Genomic DNA, 17802 nt, shown 5'->3' with positions numbered 1-17802 from the left:
AGGAAGGTGATTCTGCCTTGAGGAGGGGAATTTGTAGATCACAATTTAAGAGCTATTTTTGGAATAAACTAAAAGAAAATACCTTAATGAAGAGGTAGTGTGGTGAGTAGAAGGAAAGAACTAGTGTTTTTTTGTTTGTTTGTTTTTGGCCAAGCCATGCTGCATGTGGGATCTTAGTTCCCTGACCAGGGATCTAACCCCTGCAATGGAAGGGTGGAGTCTTAACCACTGGGCCACCAGAGAAGTCCCAACAGGTGTTCATTCCTGCAATTACTTAATTCTGACATTGCATGTGTCCAAATATGAGTATGCTTGAGAAATTTTGGCCTGTGCTGAAACAATCCCAGTGTAGAGAGCTGTGACAGTGGTGCAGATATCTGTATTATTCAGCCTGCCACCTCCTTACTTATGGGTGTGCCCTGGAGGCACTTGTTTGTTCAAGAGCACAATTATTCTTATAAAAGGTTACTTCTTATCCAGGTAAATCAGGTGTGAATGCAGAGCTGCATTTATGTTTATTTACAAGAGTATTTAGATGACACATAGAGCCTGTAATATACAGTAGAACTTAAATGCAATCAACAGAGTCCCTATCATGTACAAAACAGTCTGTAAAGTGCTTTGGGAGTTAAGATGTAAAATAAATTGTGTTTCAGTCCTTAAATTTCTTTTTACATAGTCACTTAATACACACTTGTATCACTCTTACTATGAACCAGGCACTGTTCTAAGCACTTTACAGATATTAACTCAATCTTTGTAATAGCTGTTGGACTCAGAAGGTTAATCTACAAAATAAAAAATTTAATGATTCACTCTGCAGCAAAATCAAAGTCATTTGTCAAGTGTCTCTTTTCTGTATAGTCTCTATCCTACGAGAGCTAATAAAGAACTATCCAAGTCATTATATAAAATAAATAAGCTTACATTCCTGATAACAGAAAACCTCTTGATGTAGAACTTAATATGAATGCAGTTTCCAAGGTTTAATCACTGTGTATTTAATGTATTAACAAAAATAATAAAAAATAATTGGACAGCAGTTTCTTGAAGTTTATTGAAATAGAATCAGACCCTTATTTTCATTATCTATAAGTAAATGGATTAGGAGGAACAAAGAATGATGATGTCAAAAAACATATCAGTTACAGTGTTGTTTATACATCAGCCATATCTGATATAATGTGAATTCATTTGGTGTTGAATAAATGGGCCCCTGCAAACTAAATATTTATAAGTCTGTCAGCCATACTTAGGAAGAGGCTAGTTCATAGTACTAATGATTTTGATCAGAAGTACATGTTTGGGGACTTCCCTGGTGACGCAGTGGTTAAGAATCCGCCTGCCAATGCAGGGGACACAGGTTTGAGCCCCGGTCTGGGAAGATCCCACATGCCACGGAGCAACTAAGCCCGTGCGCCACAAGTACTGAGCCTGCTCTCTAGAGCCTGTGAGCCACAACTGTTGAGCCCACGTGCCACAACTACTGCAGCCCACACGCCTAGAGCCCTTGCTTCACAACGAGAAGCCACCGCAATGAGAAGCCCGCACACCGCAACGAAGAGTAGCTCCCACTCACTGCAACTGGAGAAAGCCCACATGCAACAACGAAGACCCAACGCAGCCAAAAGTAAATTAATTAATTAAAAAAAAAAAGAAGTAAATGTTTGAAGGTATAACTTGGGGTCTTTACTGCTCTTGGCTGTATTTTAAACTTAATTTTTGAAAAATGATTACTGAGGTGACTGAATATTGAAAAAGATTTTATTTTCTCACATATTTAAGAAATTAAATCTATTATCAAAAGTTATTCCTCTTCTTTTGCATTTAACCTTTTATCTATAAAAGTTGTGAAATTTTATTCATTTACCTCTGTATATAGAAGCTTCTTTCTAATCTGAATTTATTGTGGTTTCTCATAGGTCCAGAGAGGATTAGTGATCTACCTGTGCTTTTTCAAGGGAGCTGATAAAGAGCTTCTTCCCAAAATGGGTATGTGTTTGATGTTTCTTTTTTAAGAGTGAGAGTGACTAGCAATAGATAGATGAATCAGAAGGGGAAAAAAGCACAATCTTAAATTGTACTGGTATGTAAGTTATAAATGACTTAACTCTGTGTACTGTTGTTGACTTCAGCTGTTTGCCTTTTCCAAAGCTTAATGTAAGCAAGTGTGGTAGAATTCTTTTAAAATATCTGCAGCATTTCAGATCGTTTATAGATTGGTTTAGAAGAGTGTACACACACACACACACAGACAACACACTGAGATTCAGCCAAGGATACAGAAACTTGTTGGAAGCAGGGTGGCCACATAGAGAGAAATAGATGCTGCATTTCTTAATATAGTCTCCTTATCTCTCAGAGTCCCTAACAGGGGCATAGAGATGACACTGTATGTACAACGTGGTTCCCATCAAATATGTGAAGATCAGGCTTATATCATTATTATAAAAGAATTTACATTAACCATTTATGCACTTCTTTGTAGGAAATGTGTATAAAGATGATTATTAAACCAAGCTCAGTGTCATCACAGCCACCTCCTCTGCGGGCAGAGAAAGAGTCAGCATTCAGGCATCTCTGAACAATAATGTACCTGCCTGCAGCTTTCCAGTGGCCTCGATATTCTATATCACTGCACATTCCTTGTGATAATTACATAGGTTCAGATATACCAAATCAAATTATATACTATCTCAAGACAGTATTTGATAGAATAATTATGTACAAAAAAAGAAGCCTGAAATAGTCAAGCTGTCCCTAAGGTTGGGGACAGGTTATATTCTCTCCATTAGTAAAGGCAGTACCCATTAGTTGGATTAATAAATATAAATTATATAGATTGGTAGTTGAAGCAGGCGGAAGTTAACCTAGAAGAGCTTTAAGAAGTGGAACTCAAGCGTAAATAGCCCAGTGAGGAACAGCTTGGACAAAGGGCTAAAGCTTCTAGAGGGGATTTTATGCTAAGACATCAAACATGTTTAACAACTTTGTCAGAGGATGAAAACTAGACTTGAGAGGATGAGGATGGAAAGCAAGTAGGATGCAGTAGGTGAGGATGGAAAGCAAGTAACTGTAATAATTTGACCTACCAGAGAATGGACTTGAGGAAATGGGGAGGGGGAAGGGTAAGCTGTGACAAAACGAGAGAGTGGCATGGACATATATACACTACCAAACGTAAAATAAATAGCTAGTGGGAAGCAGCCGCATAGCACAGGGAGATCAGCTCGGTGCTTTGTGACCACCTAGAGGGGTGGAATAGGGAGGGTGGGAGGGAGGGAGACGCAAGAGGGAAGAGATATGGGAACATATGTGTATGTATAACTGATTCACTTTGTTATAAAGCAGAAACTAACACATGATTTTAAAGCAATTATACTCCAATAAAGATGTAAAAAAAAATGAAATTTGAACCTGAAGGATAATAGGGAGCTTTAAAGGGTTTAAAGAGAAAATGAAATGAGGTCTCCTGTTACAGAGGGTTATTGCCAGGACTTAATGCTTGGATATTGGACATTCTGTCTGTTTTTGCCTTGAATTAAAGCTTTCTTGACCATGAAAGCTATATAGTAGAAATCTTCAAAAACAGGAAGAGCATTTTTGGCCAAATTGTGGCCAAATAAAAACACTGAGGAAGTCCACTTTAACTCTTCTAGTGGATAGTCTAACACAAAGCCTTTATATATCATGATTCTCAGTAAAGAGCTGTGACTCTAAGAATCACATTCTACTGGTGTGAGTTGTAAGCAAAATAAGTCCACCTATTATTGATAATAGTAGCTTGTACTTCCCTCTGTTCCAGGAGGCAAAGTAAGCCAGTGTGATGGGATTCTCTTAAACCCGACCTCATACTTATTACATGGATTCAGATCTTTTCAATCAAATCATGTAGCCCTTGGGAACATAACAGCAAGTTGTATCCATAAAGTCTGAAATAGCATGGCTAATGTATAGATGTGCAGAATCTTCCTCAATTCATCTTCAGTATAATTGGACAGAGATCCAGGGCCCTGTCAAAACTTAACTTCCCATATACATCATTAGAGATATTTGATCGACAACCTGTCTTAGAATCTTTGAGTTTCCAAGATGCTATTAATTCATTGTCTCATTTTAATTCTACTTACTGACATTTGTATTATATTTACTTCTACATACTGATATTTGTATACCAACAGCATTAATTGAATTCTCAGTTAGCTCCAGTAGAGGGAAGTGTGTGGAAGTATAATAAATTATACTTACCTCTCTGGCCTGTTATTTCAAAACTGCCTCCTTAGTCTGTCACTAGCCTGAGGCCTGGATAGCTGGATAGTGATTTACGTGGAATGAAATGCTCCAGAGAATTATAGCTTTCTTAGAAGCAATCAATAGGACTGCAGGCTGTATAGCAAAGTCCTATTTGTAATAGAGAAAATTAGAGTTATTTATTTATTTATTTATTTATTTTTGGTTGTGTTGGGTCTTCATTGCTACGTGTGGGCTTTCTCTAATTGTGACGAGCGGAGGCTACTCTTCGTTGCGGTGCGCAGGCTTCTCGCTGCAGTGGCTTCTCTTGTTGCAGATGTTCTAGGCGTGTGGGCTTCAGTAGTTGCAACACTTGGGCTCAGTAGTTGTGATTCGTGGCCTCTAGAGCAGAGGCTCAGTAGTTGTGGCGCTCAGGCTTAGTTGCTCTGCGGCATGTGGGATCTTCCCAGACCAGGGATCGAACCCACGTCCCTTGCATTGGCAGGCGGATTCTTAAACGCTGCGCCACCAGGGAAGTCCCTAGAGGTATTTTAAAATAGGCATTAGTTAAATGAAAACTGATAGTGCTTAATGCAGAGCTTAGGAATTCATTTGGGTGTTCACCTTAGCAAGTTTTCACCAGGTTAATTCCTTGATTTGTAGAGTGGGGCCACTGTACTGTATCCTTGCTAATATTTACTACAGGCTCTCTAATAGTTGAAACCATTGACTACCCCACCAGAAAGCATACCTTTTCAAGCCTGATTATTCACACAGGAGTGTGAGGTTTCAATAGTTCTTTTACTGTTTGTGTCCTCTCGGGACTATTGTTTACAAGCAGAAGTTATTTATACCCTTTACAGAGGTAGGAAGACCCTAAGGGTGTTTATATTAGGCATTTCTTTTGCTTATTGTTTTGAAAATGGCTAATGTTGAAATGTAAAGATTTTCTAAGTTTAGATTTTTTAGCTACACATGGATATTTATGGTTATTTTGACACTTCTTATTAGCTATGAGTATACTTGCGTAAGTGCCATAAAAATAATAATACAATATTTTCCTGTATGTATATGAAGATAATGCCAGTAACTCTATACCTTTGGATTTACTTTCCCAGTTGACAGTGAATTTCTGATGATTCTTGCTTTCACATTTATCCTTCTCACACTGGTGATGTTTGTAAAATAATTAGTCTTTGTTAATAATGTCTTTGAGGTTATAAAACTGCAAAATCAACTAGTTTATAACAGGATTGAACCTGGAACCTTTGTCTCAGCTTAGAATTCTAGGCAACTAAGTTTAAAATAGTAAATGCACTAAGGTTTTTATTTAATGTTCTTTGTTATAAAGTAGAATAAGTGTGTGGAGGATCTGTCATGTTTTTTTTCCAGTGGGATTTGTTTTGAAATATAAAAAGGAACAAAAAGGCAAAATCTTTTCATGTATCCCCCAGGGCAACAATATCTTGAAGTTCCAGTATACAGTTAATTCTTTAGTCCTTTCTGGATTATTTTATTGTTAGGAGATCCTAACTGCCAAGTCAGATTTAAAACATCATGCCATTTTCTGCATGAAATTTTCCTTGTTTTTCATGCTTAGATCATTTAGCTTACTGAAGCAGCTTTTAAAATCTGGGTTAAAAGCATGAGCTGACAAACTGGATTTTAAACATGAGGTTTGCTGACTAGAAGATCGTTGGTTTTCTTCATGTTTGTTTTCTACCTCAAAATGTTCTCCTTTCTTCCCTACCCAGTTAATACACTGTTAAATGTGAAATTAAGTGAAACAGAAAATGGCAAGCGTGTCTCTGTATTGGATCTACCTGGCAACATTCTTATCATCCCTCAAGCCACCCTTGGGGGGAGAGTAAAAGGAAGAAGCATGCAGTATCACTCTAACTCTGGAAAAGAAGAGGGGTTAGAACTTTATTCCCAATTTGTGACTCTCTGTAAAAAAGAATTAGCTGCTAACAGCAAGTGTGCTGAAGCTGGGGTTGTGGTGGAACATGGCACTTACGGCAACAGGCAGGTGTTAAAGCTCGACACCAATGGACCATACACACACCTAATTGAGTTTTGAAAAATTAAAAGTTTCTACAGTTGTAATTAGATTCTCTTCCCCTTCTGCTTGAGTACGCTAATCTGCAGCATTTTTAGACAAGAAAATCCTGGGTCCCATCCATACCTCTGCAGCCTGTTACTTGGACGACCTCGCCATGTCACCTAAACTCTGGATCTCAGTCACCTTCCATCTTGCTTTCCCCTAAACTCACACTCAGAATTTTGAAAAATGCCTTGTATTCGCTTTATGGTCATTGATAAGAACATGGAAATGTTTTTAGAGAGCTGTATTTAAGCATTTTGCAATTAAGCATTTTGTGCAATCAAGAAAAATGTTTCTTATACCCTCAAATGTATGTAATATGTAGTAAAAGTCACTATTTGTGTTACGATTATAATTTTGTCAAATTTGGTTTTAGTATTTCAGATTTCCATATTTTGAATGAAAGAATATGCAATTTACTATTCCTTCTAATAATACCTATAAAAATATAATACAGAAATGTTATTGTACATTTTAATATTATTTTCCAAGGACATCCAAGTGCTTTAAATTATTTTAAGAATCTTTAGTTGATATAGCAATAAGGTATGGGGGACTAAAAGTTGTTTTTATTTAACATACTAATGACTTAATATTCTGTTTCTCAGTTTTTTACCAAAACAATGTGTGTTGCATTTTCTGTCTTTGGTTTTTAAAAGTTACTCTTTCATTAAATTAATGTTCATAAATTTTTTTAGGAAGTTCCTTTCTTGTTGGTTTAGATTGCTATAAAAGGAATAAAAAGGGAAGCTTTCTACTGGAATGATTTGAAAACAAGTTGACTTGTTCATTTCCATTTTATCGACTTAATGATTTGGAGCCAGTATCATTTTTTCTATTAGTGTATTTTTGTGTCCTCCCCCCACCCCAAAATTCATATGTTGAAGTCCTCCAATGTGATGGTATTTGCACATGGGGCCTTTGGAAGGTAATCAGGGTTGATAGAGCATGAGAGTGGGGCCCTTATGATGGGATTAGTGTCCTCATAAGAAGAAACACCAGAGAGCTTGCTCACCCTTTCTCTGCCCACCATGTGAGAATGCAGTGAGAAGGGAGCCATTTACAAGCCAGGAAGATAACCCTTACTAGAAACTGTGCTGGCACCCTGATCTTGAACTTCTAGCCTCCAGAGCTGTAAGAAAATAAATTTCTGTTGTTTAAGCCACCATAAGTCTATGGTATTTTGTTCTAACAGCCCAAGCTAAGACAGTCACATAAGATAAACATCTAATAAGGTAGACTTTTCAAAGCCAAGAGAGGAAGATATACAAGAAATTGAAAGAATCAATAAAAGGTAATGTTCATTTTTTACAAACTCATTTGACTTGATTTAATATTTTAAAGAGTGAAAATGAAATAGTGTTTCTAGTTATCAAAAAGATGAAAACAATGACTTGAAGAAACATCTTAAGTAGCTGTTGAAAATTCTTTGTGTCTTATAATTTCTTTAGGTTTATGTTCCTAAGATACTTAAGTTTCCGTTACCACAAAAAGTCCTATTTTCTCTATATCCTTCCTGTACTATTCTATTTTGGAACTTAAGGATCAATAACTGACTTGGTAGTGAGCTCATTTGTCCTTAACTTTTGCTTTATTGATTCGCAATACACTTATTGAAATGTAATAAACTATTCATAAACTTTCAAACTCCAATTTTCTCAGAGCTTCTCCAAGGAGGTTTATATGTCTTTCAGAAAGATTATGTGTTACCTATTTTAAATCATTTTGATGTGTGTGGGTGAAATGCTGACTCACAGCCCTAGATTGCTATTTTATAGTTCAGGCAATTCTCCTTAAGAAGAAATTTGCTTGTGGTACTTGTGGAGAATAGAAATTTCAACTACATGAAGAGTTACTAAACAGAAGATGACAGCCAAGCTTGTTTCATTTCCAAGGAGGCTAGAACAAGAGGAAAAAGGCAAGAGAAATAGTAGATAGGAAAATAACTACACCTTGGCTTTCTGTAGCTCTCCTGGCCCAAGATGCTCAAAGAACATTCAACAGATACCTAATTTTATCTTCACAGTATATAATGACAATAATGCTGTGGAAAGTAAGAAAATGCTTAAATAATTTTCCCAAGATCACACATTAGGGAGCAATAATTTCTATCCCCCTGACTTTTCTTGTAGTGAGAGTTAAAATTGATCTTCATAAAGGCTTAGCATCTCCCAGTGTGGATCACTTGAGAAAAAACAGCCAATAAATTGTTTTATGTACTAAATTAGGTGGCGGTAGGGTTACACCTAATTTTGGTGCCTTCTGCCTCTGTTTTTCAAAGATTCTAGAATGTTTAAATTAGAGTATCATTTCTTTCTTTTAATGGAAGTATAGTTGATTTACAATGTTGTGTTAGTTTCAGGTGTACAGCAAAGTGATTCAGTATATATATATATATATATATATATATATATATATATATATATGTATGTATACTTTTTCAGATTCTTTTCCCTTTATAGGTTATTACAAAATATTGAGTATAGTTTCCTGTGCTATACAGTAGGACCTTGTTGTTTGTGTATTTTATATATAGTAGTGTGTATCTATTAATCTCAAATTCCTAATTTGTCCCTCCCTTCCCTTTCCCCTTTGGTAACCGTAAATTTGTTTTCTATGTGAGTCTGTTTCTGTTTTGTAAATAAGTTCATTTGTATCATTTTTTTAGATAACATAAGTGATATATGATATTTGTCTTTCTCTGTCTGAATTACTGCACTTAGAATATCATTCCTAAATACTATTTTATCTGTCCATTTGGCAAACTTCATGGATTCAATTGTATAAAATACTGTGTATAAGACATGGACTACCAATGAGTATGAATTTATCTTGAATATACTCATACTAGGTAAATCAAACACTTTTACATTTCTTCATTCAAGTCAAAAGAAGGCATTGACATTTATGAATAATATCTGTATAATGATTTATTGACTCCATAATGAAAGACCTAAGCTTATCAGATATAAGGATCAAATACTATAGAATCCTATGCCACTTGTTTTGGAGGATAACTCACATTGGTGTTAGAATGATGACATGTCAAACTTTTATTATCCATGATTAACATTGCAGAGGACCTGATTTGTTACATTATAGTTATTTCTTAAAAACTCACATGATAGTGAAACTAGTATTTCTAGAAGTGCTTTATCTATTAATTTATTGAAGTAAGACTACTTTCTGAAAGGGAAGAACTATTAGAAAACTAACATTTTCATTCTGAAGCCACACTTTGATGATGACTTTAAATGTCTGTTTATTTTGATAGTCTAATTATTCTCCCTTCCTCCTATTTCTCCTAGATCTAATCCTTTTTTGCAGACCATCTCCAAGGTAATGTTTCTAGAAAATTCCTTTCTGTATGATATTCCACTGTTTAGAAACTTTTATAACTATTTTTTATCTACAGGACAAAGTCTAAACTTCTGAGGTTGGCATGAAGGTTCTCCTTACTCGTTAGGAGTGAATGAAATGAAGGGAGAAATGTAGAGGACCAAAGTCAGAATCCTGAGAAAACATAAAGAAAAGGCAACATATGAGAGGCCAGAGGATAGTATAGAGATCAAAGAGGCAGAGAGAAACAGAAAATGTATTGTTAACAAGATAGTTTTCAAGGTGTAAACAGTCAGTGCCAAATACTGAAGAAAAATGGGACAACACAAAGACTGAGGAGAGACCTCTGGGCCTAGCAGTTAGGTGTTTTCAAGCTTATGGAAAATTGGCATAAAATTTGCAAGAGTTACTACAATTAGGAAAAGATTCTAAATTTTTTGTCTTCAGGTAGAGTGTCTCAAAGTATGCCACTGGACCACCTGTACAGGAATCACCTGGGGAGACTTAACTTTTTACCAAATGCAATTTTCTGGGACCATCCCAAATCTATTGAATTAGAATCTCAGGAGTTAAAATCTATCTAGTCACCTATCACCCCCAGGCGATTCTTGTATATACTGGAATCTCAGAACCACTGTTATTCGAATGAAGCCCAGACTTCTAAAGCTGATATTACAGTTTCATAATCTGGCTCCATCTTGACTTTCTAACCTTTTCTCCCTCTACTCCCCAGTAGAAATTCTCCAGGATAGCTCTTTTTATACCCTTCCTAGATCACGCTCACTCTTCTTCAGAAGACAAGCAGAGTTGTCTTCTGCTCTCCTCTAAATCCATCATTCAATATCTAGCTCAAGTCAATCTCTTCTGACCCCACAGTAATTTCTCCTGCCTCTACCCGCCTGGGCATTATGGTTGTCCCACTCTTGACACTTGTAATGTGTCTTATGAGATTGAGTACTTCACCTTTTTTTTTTTATGCTTATATGTCCTAACTACAAGAATATAAACAATATTGGGCAGAGACAATATGACAGTGAGCACACATAGTATACTATAATTTTTCTTTAAATCTCCACAGTATTTCCATAGCACCGTGTTGTCCATGCTCAATAATTCACAGTAAATGTTACCTGAATTAACATGGAGATTTGTCAGTGGCTAAAATACTCTTGATTTTGGTTCGGTTTTACCAGTATTTCACACATAGATTTCTTTGTCATTAAGAAATAAAGAGGTTGGAATGTGCAGGAAGCAAGTTTAATACTGCTACCCCTTTCTTTAATACAATAGATAACACCAGAAAAGTTAAAAGACAAACTAAAACAGATTTTTGAGATTCAACATAAATGTGGGCATTGCTATTTCTACTTTGTTAGTTTATTACATCAGTGTGTTAAAGAGAAAAGCCACAGGCCCAAAATGGTGTCACTTGTGCTAAAGCCCATGATACCAAACCTAGATTTAAGATCTAACCTAATTGCAGTTTTAACCTTCACCAGAAATGTAGTGTTGTTTTCTTTTTACTGAAGTATAGTTGACTTACAATGTTGTGAAATTGTAGCACAATTGTAGCAGTTAATTTCTGCTGTACAGCAAAGTGATTCAGTTATATATATTTTTTTCCATTATGGTTTATCATAGGATATTAAGTATAATTCTCTGTGCTATACAGTAGGACCTTGTTGTTTATCCATTCTGTATATAATAGCTTACATCTGCTAATCCCGACCTCCTGCTCCATCCCTCCCCCAACCCCCTCCCCCTTGGCAACTACAAGACTGTTCTCTATGTCCATGAGTCTGTTCTTGTTTCATAGATAGGTTCATTTGTGTCATATTTTAGATTCCACATATAAGTGATGTCATATGGTATTTGTCTTTCTGACTTACTTCACTTAGTATAATAATCTCTAGTTGCATCCATGTTGCTATAAATGGTATTATTTCATTCTTTATTATGGCTGAGTAGTATTCCATTGTATAAATGTACCACATCTTTTTTATCCATTCATCTGTCAATGGACATTTAGGTTTTTTCCATGTCTTGGCTATTGTGAATAGTGCTGCTGTGAACATAGGGGTGCATGTATCTTTTTGGCTTAGAGTTTTGTCTGGATATATGCCCAGGAGTGGAATTGCTGAATCATATGGTAATTCTATTTTTAGTTTTCTGAGTAACCTCCATACTGTTTTCCATAGTGGCTGTACCAACTTACATTCCTACCAACAGTGTAGGAGGGTTCCCTCAGAAATGTAGTCTTAACCAGTCTGGAATTTTTTGGTCAGCACCAATTAGGTAATCTGCCATGTGGGCTCTCTCCAGCCTCCAGAAGAAGAAGCCAGCTATATAATAAAACCCTTGCCTTTCCCTTCACCCTTTCCCCCTACAAAGATGTTCTGGCCTAAAAATAGTCCTTTCTTTTCTTTTGCTAATAGCTACTTTGCCCCACCCTTCTTCCTATAAAATCCTTCCATTTTGTACAACCCCTCACAGCACCTGAAAAGTTGCTAGGTGGGATGTTGCCTGATTCGTGAATTTCCTAATAGAGTCAATTATATCTTCAATTTACTCAGTTGGATTTTGTTTATTTCAACAAGGGTGATCACTTTACATTTTCTTAAGGCTTACTCTATATTATCTTTCTAATATAGTATAACTGTATTTATGTACCTAAGAAAGATTACAAGAAGCAAGCCATTCTTAAAACACAGAAGGAAAAAAAAACAAATTTCATTTAAGAAAACCTGTATTTGAGTCCTTTTTAAAATAAACTTTTTGTGAATCAAATATAAAAGTCTTTATTCATAAATATTAATTTTGATACAAGCTTTAAGACCCTTCTATATTTAATTACAAAATAAAGCAATTCTGTGGAATGCATCACAAATAGCCAACTTCATGATAAATTTTATCCTACTTCTTTTTACTGGACTTTTCCATATGAATGAATTTTTTGCACTGTGTTAGCTAGCGTTTTTCTCTTAAGAAGCTTAATAAAATTTCACCTATTACATCAGCTTTTTTTCTGAATGTGAAAAGAAAAATTTATGTAGAGACTGCACCACACCGTATGTAAACAGTATCTGGGAACCATTAGCTAATACTATTATAAACAGTTGGGGTTGGGAAAGTAATTGTGGACATTTTTTTTTTGAGGGGGAGATATGGAGTCTTTTTAAGGCACATCTGACTAGACTAGCAAAAATGCCATCCTTGACTCCAACTTTGAGATATTGTTTACTTAGCTTTATACTAACATAAATAAACTAAGACACACTTTCTACTCCAGGCATTCTTTTAATTTACTTTGCAGCCCCAAGGTAAGTTTCTTTAATGAGTAGATATGATCATCACAGTTTCATTTTCTCAGTGCCTGAATTATTTTATATCCTGATTACATTCCGGTAGTCTTCATGGCTTTGATTTCTTTTCATCATATGCATACTTGCCTTTTTTAAGCCAGGTGTTGAAAATGTTCTAACATTTTCTAAATACTGCGTCATGGATAGTTGCTCTCCACTTGAAAGTTATGATCCTCAGAATCTGCAGGTCAGCAGTGGAGCTGGGAGCTGTGTGAAATACAAATTGTTCAAGATATGACGCTTAACCCTAAGGAATTTACCATCTAGTAGGGGACATGATAGACACAGAAATGAACTAGGTACTGTGTGATCAGTGATATCTGGACAATGCTATCTCTGAGCTATAGAATAGCAGCAGAGGGAGAAGATACTTCTGGCTAGAGTGGTGAATCCCTGTGTTAAAACAGGCATGGCAACTTGAGCCATCCCTTGTAGAATGGGTAGCATGTTTATAGGCACGAGGTGTGGGGGAGGGCACTTCAAACTTTCTGGACTGATAGATAATAAGGTGCCATTGAAGGCTTTTAGAGAGAATAATGACATAATGAAGACTGTTTTTAAGAGGAGAGACCTGACAGTGGTACATAAGGATTACAGAGAGAAGGAAATTTGTGACAGGAAGACAGATTTTTGTTTTTATTTTTATTTTTTTGAGTAGTGCAGACATAAAGGGATTTGGTCTCACTTATAGTAGTGGCTGTGATTTGGTCTCACTTATAGTAGTGGCTGTGAAGATGGAAATAAACGTAATTGGAGATATTGAAAGGTGTTTTGAAGAAAAATACACTTCAGGACAGCTGATTAGCTGTGGTGGAGCTAAAGGGAGGAATCAAAAATCACTCTTAAGATTTCAAGTATGGGTTACTGAGGAAGATGAATTCAGATTTTAATACATTGAGTTTGAGGCACCTAAAGTAGAAATGTCTACCAGATTTGTTACTCAGGGCAGAGAGAGTATAGATGTGAGAGTCTTGTTTATAACAGTGATAGTTGAAACCCTAGAAATAGACGAGATTTAATCATCCAATATTACTGAGAGCCTACTCAGGTAAGTATAAGAGGCACACTAAAGATGAAAAGGCAGTTTCCTCAGGAGATTACAAAATAACTGGTGTGTTAAGATAGTTAACTGGAACACAGAGAAACTAGAGGTGCCAAAAGAGAGGTAAAAACAGTACTATGGAAATTTGGAGACGGAAGAGATTTCATCTAGTTAGGGAAGCACTGGCATTTCAGTATAATTTTGAAGATGAGATCTGCGAGAGATGATGTAGAGAACAGCAAAGGATTTGAGGTCCAACCAAATTTATAGTAACAGAAGGAAGAGGAAAATTGACAAAGGAGAGAAGTGTCAGACAGGTAGGTGGAAAAAGTGGGAGAAGTGGAAACACCAGTGTCTTGGAGTTAAGGTTTCAAGAATTGGGAAAGTGGGTCCAAACATATAGAGAAGTTGAAATTATTGCATAGTTAACACCCACATATCCACCACCTAGATTCTACAATGGGCATCTTGCTATATTTGCTTTACTACCTATCTATCCATCTGTCCATTCCAAGAAGAGGTTATTTTGTTTGCCAAGGGCTTTTAATCTATTCCTCTTCTTTTCTCCCCTTTTGCTTCTGCTGGTTAGCTTCTCCTCTCAGAGGCCCAGGTTTTTTGTTTTTTGTTTTTTTAAATTAATTTATTTATTTTTGGCTGCGTTGGGTCTTTGTTCCTCCGCGCAGGCTTTCTCTGGTTGTGGTGAGCAGGGCCTACTCTTCGTTGTGGTGCGCAGGCTTCTCATTGTGGTGACTTCCCTTGTTGTGGAGCACAGGCTCAGTAGTTGTGGTGCATGGGCTTAGTTGCTCTGCAGCATGTGGGATCTTCCTGGACCAGGGCTTGAACCCTTGTCGCCTGCATTGGCAGGTGGATTCTTAGCCACTGTGCCACCAGGGAAGTCCGAGGCCAAGGTTGTGTGTGAGCCTGCTGCATTTCACTGATATGCCCAGATTTACTATACTTACATTATAGGAAAGCCTCGCTACTCCGTGTGCCTTTGTCTTTAAAGGTCCCAAATGGTGACCCATGGGAGAAATAACTTTTCCACCTTTCCAGTTAGGTTAGTTAACTATCCCTGGAAGTCTGCACCTGGGACTAGAAAAGAGCCTATTTCTAAATGACCCATGATTTGCTGAACTTTCTAATAGTTTACCAAAGTATGGTCTGAGAATCTCCCTAATCAGAATTACTAGGAAAACTTGTAAAAAATGCAAATTCCTATGTCTCACCTTGGACTTACTGAATCAGAATTTCTGAGAAAAGGCCTGGAAACTGCATTTTAAGCCACTTTTCCCCACCTGTGACTCTTACACAGACTAGCATCTGAGAACTAATTGTATAATCTTTGTGGTGATATCTCTGAACTAAGAGTCAAGAGGCTTCTGTTGAAGTCTTGGCTTTCCCATGGACTGTGTGTGTTACACTAGCCTAGGGTAACTCAATCCCATCATGACTCATCGTAAGGGAGGAGATTGCACTTGACAAATTCTGAAATTCCTCTCAGCTCTACCATTTTGTGGAACTCTGAAAACTGAATTTTGTAAATCAGGAGTTGGTTAAACTTTAATCAGATGAACTGAAAAAAAAAGTGTGTTACTTATCAAAATAACTAAATTCTTCTTACGTCTTATGAGTTTTCATTTGGTTTTTAAAAGCTGGACCATAGAATGGGCTTCAGGCATTTCACTCAGCCCTTTGCCATTTCATAGTTCTGTGTTTCCATGGTGATTCCAGTGTTCATAGCCGTTACCACTCTGCATTCCTTTTACATTGTTGGTAATATCCTTTTCTTCTTCTTCTCCTCCCTATAAAAAAAGTGACTTATTTTCTCAGGGTTCTGAGTTGGCAGAAGTTACTGCAAGTTTTAAAGCTATATTTACCGGTGAAAGAGAAAAGTGTCTGATTGTCTTAAGCAATGATTAAATTTTGTGCCCTCAGTCACCTTGGTGTTGGGTAGTGTTTTTTGTGTTTTTTTTTTTCCATTATAAATCTGGGCCTAATTTTAATTTCAAGATGATTTCAGAATATTATTTTAAATGTTACTCAGTGTACTTGCTGTTATAAGTGATAATGATGAGTGTCCATATGCTCCAAAATGATTTTTTTTAAATCTTTTCCTTTTTGGTGGTGTTGTAGATTTGCTATGTGCTAAACTTTTCCAAACATTTTGTTGATAGATAGATTCTTATTTACTGAGGTCATAAGATCAGAATAAAGTTTATCTAGTACATAGCTCACATATTTGTGTTTATCCTAAAATATGTGTAGGAGTAGAGTAATGACATATTAATTCCTGCATTCTCTCCTCTCTTTTTCCTTGATACTTTCATTTAGAAATAGGGAAAAGAAATTATGCAAGCATTTCAGTAGTGGGCCACTGGTACTCTCAGTTTGATTTATATTTGAGATTATTTAATTAACCAGGTACTTATGACCTAGTATGTGCAAAGCAGTAGTAAGCATTATAAGAAGCAATAAGTACATTGCAAGGTGCCTACCATTAAGCTTACAATAGTAATTCATCCTGAATTACACAATAGTCAGTAGAAAAAATATTGGACTTTAGCCCTCCTAGAATTTCTTTGTTAGACACACTCAGAATTCAAAAGGCATAGTCTTTTCTTTTTTAATTGATTAATTAATTTTATTTATTTTTGGCTGCTTTTGGGTCTTCATTGCTGCACATGGTCTTTCTCTAGTTGTGGTGAGCGGGGGCTACTCTTCATTGTGGTGTGCGGTCTTCTCATTCCGGTGGCTTCTCTTGTTGCGGAGCACGGACTCTAGGCGCGTGGGCTTCATTAGTTGTGGCACGGGGACTCTAGAGCTCAGACTCAGTAGTTGTGGTGCATGGGCTTAGTTGCTCCGTGGTATGTGGGATCTTCTCGGACCAGGGCTCGAACCCGTGTCCCCTGCATTGGCAGGCGGATTCTTAACCACTGCGCCACCAGGGAAGCCCCCAAAAGGCATAGTTTTTTAAATAAGAATCTGTTTAGAAGCAATTGTATACCCAGTACTGGGATACATAGTGGATACAAAGATAAACATATTTCCCTCCTTTGTAAGTTCATATCTTTATATATTTCAGGAGACGGAGAGATTGGGGCATCCAATGTAGATTTGGAAGTTAGCTACACATACACGGTAGTTAAAGTCACCAAGGTTAGTAGTTGTGGTTCCTCAAAAATTAAAAATACTACTACCATATGATCTAGCAATCCCACTTCTAGGTATATATCCAAAAGAACTGAAATCAGGGTCTCCAAGAGAGATTTGCACACCCTTGTTCATAGCAGCATTATTCGCAGTAGCCAGAGGTGGAAGCAGCCTAAACATCCATTGAAGAATGAATGAAAAACAAAATGTGGTATACACACACAGTGAAATATTATTCAGCCTTAAAAAGAAAGGAAATTCTTGGACTTCCCTGGTGGTACAGTGGTTAGGAATCCACCTGCCGATGCAGGGGACACAGGTTCGAGCCCTGGTCCGGGAAGATCCCACATACCACGGAGCAACCAAGCCCGTATGCCACAACTACTGAGCCTGCACTCTAGAGCCCATGAGCCACAACTACTGAGTCCGCGTGCCACAACTACTGAAGCCCACATGCCTTGAGCCCGTGCTCTGCAGCAAAAGAAGTCACTGCAATGAGAAGCCCATGCACCACAGCGAAGAGTAGCCCCCGCTTACCACAACTAGAGAGAGCCTGCTTGCAGCAACGAAGAGCC

General features: G+C 37.0%; 1 protein-coding gene across 5 annotated transcripts in view; it reads left to right on the top strand.

The window, feature by feature from the left end:
• DTD2 (D-aminoacyl-tRNA deacylase 2) overlaps window positions 1-17802 on the top strand; it is a 51874-nt gene that overhangs the window by 1986 nt on the left and 32086 nt on the right. For 2 of the 5 annotated variants that reach the window (XM_032624391.1, XM_032624392.1), the window contains exons 2-3: window positions 1923-1992; window positions 5985-7987. In XM_032624391.1, the coding sequence (XP_032480282.1) occupies window positions 1923-1992; window positions 5985-6310 (396 nt within the window). In that variant the 3' untranslated portion in view covers window positions 6311-7987. Of the gene's footprint in view, window positions 1-1922; window positions 1993-5984; window positions 7988-9642; window positions 9674-17802 lie in introns of those variants that run through there. The other 3 variants (XR_004348682.1, XR_004348681.1, XM_032624393.1) reach the window with 2 other exon arrangements.

The sequence above is a fragment of the Phocoena sinus genome, chromosome 2 (assembly GCF_008692025.1).
Source record: "Phocoena sinus isolate mPhoSin1 chromosome 2, mPhoSin1.pri, whole genome shotgun sequence".
Lineage (NCBI taxonomy): Eukaryota > Metazoa > Chordata > Mammalia > Artiodactyla > Phocoenidae > Phocoena > Phocoena sinus.
The sequence above is the reverse complement of the archived record's forward strand: the minus strand, read 5'-3'. Positions and strand labels throughout refer to the sequence as shown.